At 46.9% G+C, this 14,293-nt stretch overlaps 1 protein-coding gene across 1 annotated transcript in view; it reads left to right on the top strand.

Moving 5' to 3' along the window:
* LOC131881937 (protein split ends-like) overlaps positions 1-14,293 on the top strand; it is a 34,085-nt gene that overhangs the window by 3,690 nt on the left and 16,102 nt on the right. The window contains exons 2-4 of the mRNA XM_059228933.1: positions 12,435-12,743; positions 13,226-13,384; positions 13,487-14,283. Of these exons, the coding sequence (XP_059084916.1) occupies positions 12,435-12,743; positions 13,226-13,384; positions 13,487-14,283 (1,265 nt within the window). The remainder of the gene's footprint in view (positions 1-12,434; positions 12,744-13,225; positions 13,385-13,486; positions 14,284-14,293) is intronic.

Below are 14,293 nucleotides of genomic sequence, written 5' to 3'. Positions count from 1 at the left end.
TGTTTCTCCGATAGGAATGAAGTGCTTCTTTCATCTTCAAAATAAAGAGAGCTCTTTAGGCCGATTTGCAACATCTGTTTACTTGGAAGGAACGAAAAAAAAAGTCGATAATCGGTGCATGCAGTAGTTGTACGAGTAGAAGTAACAACGTTGCTTTCTGTCTTCGTGCAAGTCATCCCAACAAACCTTGGCTTTTCCAAGACTCGTCCTCATCCCCGCCTTGTACTTTAGTTAGATCGTTTCAACCGCCAGTCCCAATGATACGTTCGGTTTCTCTCTCATTTCTCAAATCCCCCCCCTCATCCCGCCAAACAGACGTCCAAAGACATCGTCGAAGATCCTCTCGAGTGTGGGAGCTGATTATTTTAACTACCACAGTGGCATTTCTTCATGGTTCTACTTCAGCCGAGTAAGGCTGTGCACGAGATGTTCGATCCCTGGCTATTGGTGGTTGGTTGGAATTTGGTTTCTGTTGCCTCTGGTCGTAGGGAATGGTAATGGTAGCTCTGGATTACTAGAGCGATTGGCAACAGACTCGCCGCGTTGAAAGAGCTGAGACAACTGAGAGGAGCCCTGAGCTCCATCCATCCACGCTACTCACCAATCTACCATGACGGGTGAGCTGCTCAGACGCAGACCATGCCGGGTTGTGCAACCCACTTTGAGGTGAGGACGACAGCAACAACAACAACAACAACAGCAACAACAACAGCAGCGTCGACCAAAGTGGTATTTTCAAAACTGGAAAACTCCATCTGAGAGACAGAAACAGACCTGCAATCCCCCGAAGGCTTTATAGCGGGAGAGTCATCTGCCGAAATGGCCATCATCCAATGAGGGTGACGAGTTTTTTCTTGGTTGTCCAGGGTTTTTCGTCTCGAATGATTCCTCCGATCCACTTACCTTTGGCTTCACGGTCTCGCGGTTTGAAGAAGAAACTGGTGGAGATTTTGCTACTTTTGAACACCGAACTTGTTGTTTTCCATGAGCTAATTGCGTTTCGGTTGGAAAACATTTGTCCGGAGTGAAGGAAAAAGTAATTAATTTCCAAACTTGTCGACCAATGGACTTGCTCTGTCCAATGGATACTGTCCAGTTCTTCGGGCTGGGTGGAGCTTGTCTGGGATTTTTGAACAAATCTCTAATTACGGATTGACTCTGTCTATCCACTTGTGGATATCTGATCTGAAGATCATTTGGATGGACTACTAGTGGTCTCTCAAAAGTTCGCCTTTAGACACGTTTGAGCAACGCTTTCGAGCTGATCTTGATCTCCTTGGTCTGGTTTTTCTCGTACATTGATGGATTGAAATGGAAACCCAATAACGTTCAAACGTTATGGACAGCGAAGTCGACTCTGAAGTCGCCAAGCGAAGGCATGTTAAAGATTTGAAAGTCGCAGTTTGGTATTGAAAATCGATGACCTGCTGCTCCCCAGGCCCTCAGATATTTTCTCAAAATGCCGTCATGAATTGGAGGGTTAGGCTATGCTGACTGACAGGCAAATATCTGAAGCTTCGTGAAAGAATATGCCTTTGGGACGAGGGTTATTGTTCTTGATGGCAACGGATGTGTTCCTCAAAAGAGCATGAAATATGGGGAGAACTTGGAAGGATCCATGGAGCGAAAGACTTGAGCGAAGATGAAATGGATTGTCGAGGCCGTTTTTAACCGAGCCAATGTTTTATGGCCTCATGGAGTTTTGTCGCATTCGCTCTCTCAATAGCTATACATATAGAACAATCGCTTCAATAATGTCTTTGTTCGCCTTGGAGTCAAAATAGGTCGTGTAAAACTGGAAAAAGAATTTTGGGTTTGTATGTCTTCTCGTGCTTTTTTCATCCTGCTATGTGAGAGTTAACCCAATTAACTTCTAATTAGAAGACTCGGTTGGAATTAGTTGAGATTGACGTCACTTTGTTCATATTCAAGCCTTGCAGTAAGACTTTAAGTCTAATCTGCGATTGACAGGATATTGTCGACATTCTCAGTGAACAAGTTATTCAAACATCCTTCCCGTCCGTTGGGAAGAAAATTATGTGTATGCACCCAATTTGAAGAACATTTACCTCTGAAACCCTTAGTCCACCTACAAAATTCTGACTTTCCTTCCTTTGCAGGTAAGATTAAGATCGTGTGGTGCTAAGTCTGGTGTCTTGACCAACCATGGGATTAAAAAAGAATACCTAGAAGTGCCCAAGCCCTCTCTCAGTGTCTCTCGCGTGAAATCTCTCTAAAGGTGAAGGCGAAAATCTGTTCTAAAGAATTCATTGGGCCAAGATGAATGGGGCCCCAAAGGTGGAGTGATCAAAAAATGAGGATTCTGATCCAGGAATGACAAGAAAATCAAAGAGAAGTGCCGGCTGCGTTCGTTTGTGGAGTGTCCGTGGTTTGGAGAAGTGAGAAGAACCTTACTTGGTGCCTGTTTTCTAAGAGCTACTACACAACTCCTAAAAAGTGCAACGATCGCAGGAAATGTGATAGAGGAGAGAAAGAGAGAGAGAGAGAGAGAGCGAAAAAGAAGTTCAAGAACCAGCAGATTTTTGACCTGACCCTCTTTGAGAGAAACGAAGAGAAACATGAGAGAGGGAGAGAACTGTGCACCCACTTATCCATATCAATGAACACTTATCTTCTAAAACGAGTCCTCGGGATTTCCTCAGAAAGAACCTTCCCAGGAGGCTTTTTTATGCCCGAAAATTTGTGCTTCCTGCAATTGAATGATTTTGAGCAGTTCCTGTAAGCAGTAGTCGGGCATTACGTACGAATGCAGTCCGCTGCTCCTTTGTGCTTGTTGGAATGGTGGTGGTTCCTGTGGAGAGAAAAGTCAAGGAAAGAAGACATTGAAAGACACCCAAAGACACCAAAGGAGAAGGAGGGATATAGGCAAATGTTTTCTCTACATTTTTCCACTTTTCTATCCATTCTTGAGATCTTACAACAACGAAGACGACGAGGAAAGGAACGAGGAGGACTACTCCACCGACTTCTACTCCCATTATATGAAGAAAACGAGCTTCTCTCGAAGAGAAGCACTTAGCCCTCTTCTATTCCTCCTCCTTCTTCTCCTTCTCCTCGTCGTCTTTCTTTCTACGTCCTCAGAGTCTTGGAAAAAGTACTGTCGCCTCCTATTCCCTCGGTCGTTTCCTACTCGTTCCTTGCCCTTCTTGCCTTGACAAGAAGAACTGCTATATACACTTCTTTTCCTAGCCATCTCCCTTCATCCAACTATGGCAATGGCCCCTAGTTCTTCCACAACTACTACGTACTAGTCATACTTCGGCACTATCAGTTGGAACTTCACAGCTCGGTGTGTGTGTGTGTGCGTGCGTGCGTGCTTCTAGCAATGTTCTTATAAACAGTCAGGGTAGCTAAGCAGCCAGCTGGTTACCCAGCACTCTGCCTAGGCTAGCTAGCTAGCTAGCTGGCAAGCAAGCAAGCTCTATCTAGCTTAGCTTAGCCCTTCATACACGCAGAAAGACAGCGAGAGGCTCAGACCTCAGCCCCCAGTTCCTGCCTCCATAAGTGCGTGTGTGAGTGAGAGAACGGACAATCTGGCCTCCCCGTGGCCGTAATCTAGCTTTCCAGTGCGCCTGACTGGAGCTGGTCCTCTGGGATGCCAGACTTCCACTTCTCCTCCTCCTTCTCCTTTTCGTCTCTATGGGTTTGCTGCCCTAGCTAAAAACTATTCAGCGGACCAAAACTCCTCGCCGTAGAGCTGTTAGTAAGAGTTGGGAGTTCTAGTAATTCTACTAGTACTAGTAGTAGTGGACGACGACGTCGTCGTACTGTATGTCGAAAAGAGATGAAGCCCAAGCCCGCAACCCACTCATACTGCCGCACCCGACGCATTCAAGGCAGGGGGAGTTCGTCGTATTAGAAGTGGGGAAATAGCAGTGCTGCTGCTGCTGCTGCTAAAACTACAGCGTTCTGCCGTTGACAACGTTTGCTAGCTTCTCGTTGTGTCCCCCTGTCTGCTTCGCCTTCCAATTGTGGAGCTGAGGGCCAAGTCTTGGAAAAAAGAAGATATAGAGGCAAAAGGGTCCGTGGTTACAATGGCTGTATGTCGTAGATGGGAGTTGAGGAGTAGTGAGTGTAATCATCAAGGGAAGTCGGGTATACGTCAATGCCGACGACGACGACTACGACGACCCTCAACAGGGTTCCCCCTTGCTGGGCTTGTTGTTGAGAAATAAATCTCTGTAGGTCATACTTCTAGTTCCACTAGCCTAGCTGCACCAACAGCATCATCATCGCCATCACTGCCACCACCACCACCACCACCATCGTCATCTCCATCAGTACTGCTATTTCTACAAAAGCGAAGGATGATGATGGTGATTGCGTCGTGTCCAAGAGCAAAAGACAAACGTTTCGGTCCGTGTGTGACAGAAAACTGACCGTGAGTCAGGAATCAATTTCCATATTCGAGCACCACCACCGCCACCACTATGCACACTCTCATCGTGCGGGGATTGATAACTCAAAGGCACGAACACATGTGTGCGAGAAAGCACCCAAATTGTGTTACGGTCACTCATTCGAAAATGTGGCCCACAGATTTGTCACACTTGGATCGCTATGCTTATCCACTGAAAACGAAATGAAGGTGGAGAGATAGGAACACCGCGGCACCTTGGCCTGAGTCCATGGACTCCATGGACTTTGTGCTTGAAGTTGTCGACATGCTCGACTTAAGAGAGTCGTTACTAGCAGTCTTAGTAGTCTTTTCGGTTGTCGTCCAATGTTCGTTCTTTCGTTCAATGGATGGATGTGGATATATGTATGTACGTAGTGAGTAGTGTGTGTATGTGTACGACTGGAGCTCATTATCTCTCCTCGTCAGCACTTGTCCACATGGATCTTGGCCTTGAGCCCAGTCCCTGTCGAGTTGTTCAAATCTGTATGTGGCCAAAGTTCTCCATCATCAGCCTCGGCGGCGGCCTCCACTGACTCATTGGAAAGTACGAAGGAGTCAACAAATACATTCTGGCAGCCCTGACTGAGATCCAAGACGTGTTCTGTATGTGTACGAATCTATATATATGGCTTCAAAGCCTCACGAGCAAAGAGAGGAAGAAGTGGAAAAAAACAGATTTGAATCTCTTTCGCTCCAAATCTTGTAGCTTAGCTCGAATGTTGGTTGCTGCTCTATTGGAAGTGGTCGTCGCCCTCCTCCTCCTCCTCCTCCTCCTCCTCTTATATTCTACTTCGAGTCCATGCTGCTTGGGGTTGAACACTCTTGGTTGGTCTTCGTGTACATATAACTAGGCACTTACTGGCGACGAGAGCAGCTGGTATTCGGTCGTTGGCCAGGGCTGGCAATGAGTCTCCCTTCTTCCTCCCATGACTTTGTGCCTTAAGCATGAGGGAATACAAGTCCCCCCAAAGCCTTTTGAGAGTTGCAGCATAGCTGGATGGATGGTAGAACCACCACCACCACCATCATCACCAGCACCACTTCTTCTTTTTCTTCTTCCACCACCACCACCACTACTTATTCTGCTACGACTACCACCACCACCACCACCACCAACACCATCAGTGCCTCTACCACTATCACCGACTAAGCATGCTCTGAGAATAGGGAGCCCACAGTTTCTATCCATTTTGAAAGGGAAGAGAGAAGACGACAGAGAAGGAGAGAGAGAATGCACGTGAAGGAGAACTGAACTTGCTGTGGCTCTATTCTTCGTTTCCAAGTCACTTATTCTTCTTCTCCTCCTCCTCCTCCTCCTGGTATATCTCATCGGTTCTCCCGATCCTCAGAACCCTGGCCAAACGAGGCTCGAGGGGCAACATTCTGGATGGAAAAGGAAGAGAGCTTTTATGGGCTCAGATCCGGCAATGGCTCACTGACCTCTATTGTCCATCCCACTTTGTTGAATGTGTCCTCCTTCTCTTCTGGAAGCAGGTTCCAAAATCGAACCATTTCAAACGCGTAAAAGGTAGATAAGGTGGACAAAAACAACTTTTAGGAAGTGTAACACTCGCTGGTTGGCGGCCAAAATTGCGTGGGAGCTTCGTTCTGCTCTTGTAGACCGAATAGAATCAGAGCTGATTGGATGGAGCATGGAGGATAGAAGATGGAAGGAATATGGGTTCCAAGAACTGCCAACATTTGCGCGCCTTCGAATTGGATGCTACAGGCGTAGGAGCGCAAAGTCGAACGAATCGTACCTGGTTAGATGGATCTTGTGGCTCTTCTACCTTTGGTAATTCTGTTTCGGTTATGTTGTCAATGGTGTTGGTTCTATCAAGCATTGACAAAAGAACTAATCGCCTTGCGTTTGCCGAGCGCTGGAAAACAATCACGACGATTTTTTGAAATCTTGTGAGAGCTCTCAGATGACAGAAATGTGTTGTATTTTCAAGCTTTGTACCGAAGAAAGAGCCTTTGTTTGTTCACGTTTGCAGGATTGTGTAAAAAACTTGTATCCAAGAGAACCCGAAGGACGAAGGACACAGACACCTAAATGTCGATGTCATAAAGTAATTTTCTCTTGTAAGAAGTCGCATAATGAGAATGGCCCTTGATTGGTACGAAAGCAATTACAATAACAACTTGCTCGAGTTGCTTCATGTGAACGATCACCTTGGAAGAGAAGTTGCCGAAAAAATTCGAGAACCTTAATTCAAGATCGTTTCTCATCGCCGTCTTTTTGCCAATATTTGTAAGGCTTGTCATTCCGTCTCCCGACTTGTCGACTTGTCTTGCGAGAAGGCAGTCCACCGAATGAATTCATTCAATGACTTCGTATGTCAGAAATGGCCACAGTTTCTCCTCTGTCCACACGAAAAAAGTCTAGCCCAGAAGTCTCAGTAGACCTTTTGTTGAATAGACTTTCGATCGGTTCGGTCCCAACTTTTGTTTTTGTCCCGACGGAAAAGATCATAAGCTCGACGATCCTTGCCGTTCTGTGGTAACCACGGATCATCATCATCATCATCATCATCTAGAGACAAAGACCTGGTTGTAAAAAACGAGACTTTGGCTGTTTGCTCGCGCGTTTTTGCGTAATCCAAGGATTCATCCAATCTCACTCACGATGAAGGTAGTGAGTGAGTCACACTTATCATTTGCCAGCAAACCTCCAGGTGAGTTACCCTGAGATCGTGGGAGCTTGATCCTGGAATTCTGACGGGAGTGCTTTAATTGGCTTCAAAGAGAGACTCGGCAATGAAATGAAGCCATATCCTGAAGAGGTACAAGAGCCCCTGTGTACCCCATGTGCTCGCAGCCTTCTATTTACGCCTACAAGTTTTCAGAGCTGAGGCTTTTAATGTGGAAATGCATGCAGTAGCGATGAGTTAATACCTTGTGGTTTTCCCTTCCCTTCGACGAGTATTCAAATCCCGGAAAGCAATCATAGGTGATTGAGCTGCGAGACTTGCGAGACTTGCGTTGGTTTTCACTCGACTTGATTGAATCCTCGTGTGATAATATCCTCATTCGAAGATGACTTACCTTTTGGACAGATCTCATTCTATTCTGATTGAATATCAAGAGTCAGTGTTAGCCTTGGGCTGACATTGGTCGTGATGGATGAAACCGAGCTCAAGCACGTTTTTGTGTGTGTGTGTGTGGATCTAAGGAGCATGGAAATCTGCCGAAATCTAAAATGGGCTGATCGACTAAGCAAATGAAGCAACGTTGCATCTCCCTCGCCCTCGCCCTCAACAAAGTTCCCTCTGTTTAAAGACCATACTTGAGATGAAGTATGATATGATCGATTTAGCCCTGGTGGCTGGCTGGCTGGCTGGCTGATTGGACTACTCGAGGCTGTGAAAATGGTTCTAGCCTAGTTCTCGGATCCCTGGAGGCAGGGGACTGGAGGGAGGATGTAGGTAATCAACAGAGGGGAGCTCGTCATTCATCAACTCGTTATGAGGGGTTTGACTTTTCCCGAACGATCATGTCTCATTTAATGCAAATGTCAAGCTAGGAAACAATAGTTCTCTAACCTTTGGTTCGCTGCCGCCATCATCCACCCTTCTCCAGCCAAGGAATATTTGATAAACAAAGACAACCAGGAAGCGGGGGGAGAATCCGCAAAATTCTTGTTGCCTGCCATACACATACACATACTCGTACACACGCCCACCAGAAGGTGCACTTTAAATCAAAGCAATTATTTCACCCCACACGCACATGTATGTGTGTGTGTATCTACATTATCCATAATCCAAAGACAAGAAGGGCCCCCTCGTTCAATTCCTGAGTGACCTTGCCTCCTTCAAGACGATAATCGATGAGAAATCTCTTCAGAGCTCAAGTCACTCGGATGTGCGGAAAATGATTTCAGCATTTCAAAACCATCACTCGACATCAAGCAGCCTCAGGAATCAGCCTGGCTGACTGGCTTGACGACGCAGCTGTTCATTTTCCTCATACCAGCAAACTAGGTCTCATGCATATTAAGGTTGAGCCTGTGCCCTGTCATTAGAAACAAAAAAAACACGTCCATTTCATCAGCGTTTCTAGTCCTTCTAGTGCAAAAAATAAGCTTCGGCCTGGAATGGAACCTCTGTCGAATGTGCGGATGGACTCAATTATCTTTTTTTTTCTGGACTGAGTGAGTCAAACCGAGCGAAGGAACCGAACGTTGGGACTCCTAATATCCAGTTTTCCTTGAGTCGATTGACCTCCGATCAGGGTTCGTCGTGGTCGTCGGCTCTTGTGGTTAGTTACAGAGCTACTTTCGAACGTGCTTTTTGGAAGTGTCTATCTAAACGTTCGGTTTGGGAGGAAAGAAATGCTTTGGACCTCAATAGAGCTTTTTCTCTTCTTGAGGAGGTCGGAAAAGGAGCTCCTGTCCTCGTTCAAGGTTTGAAGGTACACGTGCACTACTCATGAAATATCTCCTCTAAGAGGTCAATGATCCGAGGGAGACGGCCCTTGCCAAATCTTGCCCTCAATTTGCATCGCTGCGAACTTAATTTGGCTTTCCATATCATTGAATGTTCTTTGAAGAAACTGCCCGGGCTGGACGAGATATGAATGTATGTGTTGGCTACATACATACATACATACATACATACATACTACTCATTGCTAAGCATGTTCTGGAAAACTCTCGTTCCACCGCTCCTTTGGCTCATCTCATGACGACTTCGAGAATGACATGTCCCGTCTTCTCTCGACTTTTTGGTCCAACTCGTCCCCTTAGGCTTTGCATGGCTTTGAAAGCGAAGAACACGAGGAGACTTCGGCTCGTTTCCACACACGCACACACACATACACTCATACACACATGCAGTTTGATCTTCTTCGAGGGGAGGGGGCCATGTAGAGACTACCGAGCCCCAGGATGTGAATACCTCTTCTAGAGGTTGATTGCATTCTGCCCACTTTTGCACCGAAGAGACGAGCAGCAAATGTTCAGGGTCTTGTCGTAGTATACTCGTTCGAGAAGAACGCATGCTGCTCGCCAACATGGATGGACCCTACTTGAAAGACTGACAAAAGTCTTTTGAGACTAAATTTGAGCAAACTTGGACGCGCTTCATGCGCCTTGAGTTTTTCTTGCCTCGAGTTTAGCTGCCAAGAAGTTGCGTTGCGGATGGATATTTCGTTATCTTTTTTCTTTTCGTTCGGGCATTGGTTTCTAAGCTTATCTGCGAGATGAATCATGAAGTTTTCGGGAGAATTGAGGAATGAATGTCGGCAAAAGAGGGGCTGGTTGGACCCAAAAGGTTGTTTAAAAATCTTCTCGTCCAGCATTGTTCAAACCAGACTTGCTCGCAGCAATTTCTGAGCCTCCAGGCACGAAAAGAAGAAGAAGGAGGTCTTCTCTGCAACACATTTGGTGGAGGAAACCAGTTTGGGGGACTCTCAATAGCCAAGCACACACGCACGAACCTCTGGGTCTGATTTGAAAGTGACGGACCTCGTCGTTCGTTGCTTGGTCAAATCGGGGTCCATCCACATCATGATCTTCACTGAGCTGAGGGCTTCACCTGAAGGCTTGAAGTCCCTCGTAGAATGAAAATCGTTGCTGGTCAAGAGTCATTCTGACAGAACTAGAAGTAGGAACAATCCATGCAAAAAGCGGCGAGACTCGTTGTCACGAGACGCTCGAGGGTTCGTTCAAAGCGGACCTGTGCGATAGAGAAAAGTGCAATTCTTCCAGACGGATTTGAATTCACTTCGGACATGAACTAGTTGATGAGGCTGGTCCAGTTCAAAGGAAGTTTCTCCTCATGTCATCAGACGACAACATTTCAATGAATTCAAATACATGCAAATATTCAACCAGATTTGATCGAGGAATGGTGCGGTTGTCGAAGAGAGAGTTAGTTCCCTTCCCAGAGAGAAAGAGAGAGAGGGGGCCTCTTTGGAATTGGCAAGTCAAGGCCTGAAGAAAAAGAAATTTGTACTCGCCAAGCAAGCATTGCTTCCCTCGGCCCTCGTCTTGAGGGCATCTCTTTAGATCATGAGAGAAATCTTTGGGTGCGCAAACCCAATCGACGACGTCAACGACGGCGACGACGACGACGACCCATGTTCTCTAACAGCTGCACGAAATGATGTGGCATTCCAATGAGCTGAAGAACCCTTTTGGATCGGAGTGGCATATAAAGATGGTATTTCGGCATTGGCAATGATTAAAATCAGCTGGAGGCGTCTTGGAAGACAATCGCGGATGGAGTTGAGGAGAGGGCTCTTCTCGGTCGTTGAATGTCATGAGGAAATGTCGAATGGGTTGTTCTTGTTCCATTTACTCTTATCACCACCGCTCTCTTGCCTTACCTAGATAGGAAGAAAAAAATAATTCGAGAGAAATTGGAGTTGGTCGCCCGGGCCAAATGAAGGGCTGCAAAAAAGAGCCCTCATCTCATTTGGTGGGTTGGTAGGGTGAAAGAAAGAGTAAACCTACACACCCAAGTGGACTCACTTTTTTCTTGTCCCCGAGGTTCCAAATGCCAGCTATCGAGAATACATTATTACTCTCCTCCCTTTTGGCTAATAAAGACTTCAAGTGAGAGAGATCTGTTGACGGTGGGGTGTTGGATTTAGTTTTCCTCCAATTCCGCTCGTCGGGTTCGTCGTGCCAATTTCTGGAGCCCCTTCGTAATGATAAAAGCTGAGAACTAGTTTGGCCTCCATGGACGTACTTGTTCTGCGTGTACGTACTGTACACACACCGCCCACCGCTCTCTGTGATCTGTTGTTGAGAAACGAAATTGGAAGCTGTGCCGTATATTTAAGAACTTTTCCGCTCTTTCAAATGAACGGCTTCACACAAAAGTGATTCAAATTGCCAACGAAACGCCGCGAATGCACTTGCTCTGAAGTCATTCGACCGATATCCTCGGTTTTTGTCGCGGAATCCAGGGAACCCGATGGAGGAATGAACAAATGAACCTGTCCTTCAAGCCTGAATGGATCGAAAAAGCAAGCTCGGTAGCGCCATGACACCATCATTCGTGATATACTTTGCCAATTCTGAGTGGCACTCTTTGTTTGCATGTCAATGGTTGTGAAGCTAGAAGCTAGAAACTCGAGATTCGAATTTCGAGTGGCGGAACCAGAGCTATTCGAGTTCCTTTGAATTCTGGGCTGTGTATGTAATCGCTTCCTCCTGACAAATTGGTCCCCTTGGGTTTTTTCTTCGCCTGCCAAGGCCCTGAACTTTGATTGCTCTCTGCCCATCTTAGTTTGAGCATTCAAATCCTTTGGTGGTGGCCAATGCAAAACTCGTCAAAGGAGCATCCGCCTACTCTTCATTCATTTTGTCAAGGATTCGCCATTCTGAAGTACGTACATCGTTCGTTCGTTTGGCCAATATTGTGAATGACGTTCGTTCATGATTGACGGGAAAGGTTGTGCAATAAATGGGATTCCAGTTTCACGTTCCAATTGAAGAGTGGAATGACAATCCAGAGTTGGGAATGGAAAAAATGAAAGAACGAGAGCAAAAAATAGGTCAATACCCTCTTTAATTCAATTACCACTTGAGGGCACACCACATTTACAACTGTTGTGTCCATCCATAGCTTGTGTGAATGCCATTAGCTCTCGGTTGACTTTGTTTTTCGAACACATTTCTGGTTCTGAGTGGCTAATTAAGCGATCTATAGATGTTCTGCACCAGATGGTAGGCAAGACATGCATTCACTTATGATTAGACCTCGAGTTGGTCGGTCGGTGGCTTGTTTTTTTTTTTTCACCAACCATGACCATTTGCGAATCGGTCACCAAGGAGTTTCAAAATCAGCGTGTCGTGTGTATGCTATGCACGCATTCTGCGAAATGCATTAAATATTCATGCCTGTCCAAAATCTAGATACAAATCAAGTCGGAAATGAGACCAGATATCCGCGCGAAACTCCTTTCAATCTGCCTTGCCAGGCTTTTGCACTCGTTATCGCTCCTGGTGAGGAAATCATACACACCTCTCATGTTGTCGTTTCTTGTGTTTTTTTTACAGGTTTGGTCGTGTGCAAAGTGTGAAGCTCCTTGGTGTCGGAACCAAAGGAAACAATGAGAACAGTGAGGCCGCTACGGTGGCCTTCATGGACATCACCTCAGCGCTTAAGGCCCAGAGTGTGGAACACAATTTAGAGGATCGCGTTCTCAGGACGTGCTTTTATGACCCGCGCTCAGGTGCGGAGAGTGAAAGCGGGCCCGGACCCGGTGGAGGAGGGGGACGGATAGTGAACAGTGTGGGGGGGACAGGCAGTGTGACTGGAATCGGGCCTCCTGCCCCATCTTCAGCCATTCAAGCAAGGCTTCATGGGTAAGGATACTATTTATGTATATTGGCGGTTTTTGCGATTTGGAACCGATTTTTTCGACGTTCCAAGACAATTGGAAACTTGAAGACACACATTCACACACACAGAGAGAGAGAGAGATATATAAGGACGTAAAAGTGATGTACTTTTGGTGCTCGAACGGTCTTGATCGGATTCATGTCGATCTTGACCTAGTACATAGTAGTGTATGTAAGATTTTCTTTGAAAGAAAAGCGAATCTGATTCAAATCACGTCCACTGGAAGTTGGAACTGAGGCGTTGGGTTGTCAGAAGCGGTTAGTTATTCAGTCAGGATATGAACAAGGTCATTTCGAGTGAACGATCACGGACACAAAGAATCCGATCCTTCCATTGGAGGCTTCGTCTACCTACGAAAACTCGATTTCCGATCCCGAGATGACCAGATTGTGAACGTTTTCGGAATCAATCTGACTCACTCGATATATTTCTTTCTCATCCTCAGTTCTGATGACCTTAATCGATCTAGTCATGGGGGCAATGGAGGATATTATACCAACAGTCGAGGACCCCGTTACGATGACTACCGTGGCAGTCACATCCGAGGAGGTCACGGACGTCCTATGTACCGAACATCGGCCGCATATGTCGGCCCAGGCGAAAGGTACGTCAATGGCGATCCCAACCATCTCGTCTTCATTTTCCAAGGTTTATCTGCTATTGCCGGACTTAATGCAATGGATCTGTTCTTTGGTCACTTTTCCAGCCGAGGCACCGGTGGTCCCGTGGGGTATCGAAGCAACGCTTCTTGGTCAGACTCGTCTCGAATCCTGAACCCGGCCATCGCGCCCTCTTCCAATTCGAATGACTTATCGTACCTGAGAGATTCACCCTCTTTAGCTTCGGCCGCTAGTCCTGCAGGCTCCACGGGCAGTGTGGGCAGTTCTGGTAGCAGCCGAAGAGATAGCCGCAGTCTCAATGGACACCTTCGTAGCCGAGGTGGTCAGCCACCAGCGGACTACTTGCATCACAGCAGCTCAGCCGCAGCCGTCGCTGCGGCCTCACTTCGCGTCAGCAGCCACAAGAACCCTTCGTTGGCATCGGGTAGTAGTCGGAGACATGTGAGCTCTCTGAGGTCGCCGTCCTCCATTCACGGAGGAAGCGGGGCCTCCACACCTGTGCACTCGTCATCCCGCACCCCTGGGAGCGGTCTGGGAAGTGGTCCCGTCAACCCTGTGGCGTCTTCGTGTCGAAGTAGTGATGACTCCGGGTCAGACTCGAGCTCTGACGATGATGGTGCTAGTGATAGAGACGATGGTAGTTCGGACTCGGGTGGGAGCTCGTCCAGGTCATCCTCAGCCTCATCCACGAGGTCGTCTCGACGAGACGCCTCCAGCATCACCCACCGATCTCAAACAAACTCCACATCAGCTACGAACACAAGCTCATCTCTCAGCAGCCTGAACAAGCGGCGATTGGGCACCGCACCCGCCAAAGCTGTGGAGGACTCGAGTCGAACACATTGTGCAATATTTCTCCGAAATCTGCCTGCCAGACCAAGTGGTAAGAACTC

This window comes from Tigriopus californicus, chromosome 6 (genome assembly GCF_007210705.1).
Source record: "Tigriopus californicus strain San Diego chromosome 6, Tcal_SD_v2.1, whole genome shotgun sequence".
Lineage (NCBI taxonomy): Eukaryota > Metazoa > Arthropoda > Copepoda > Harpacticoida > Harpacticidae > Tigriopus > Tigriopus californicus.
Note: the sequence above shows the minus strand (reverse complement) of the source record. Positions and strands in the feature narration are given on the sequence as shown.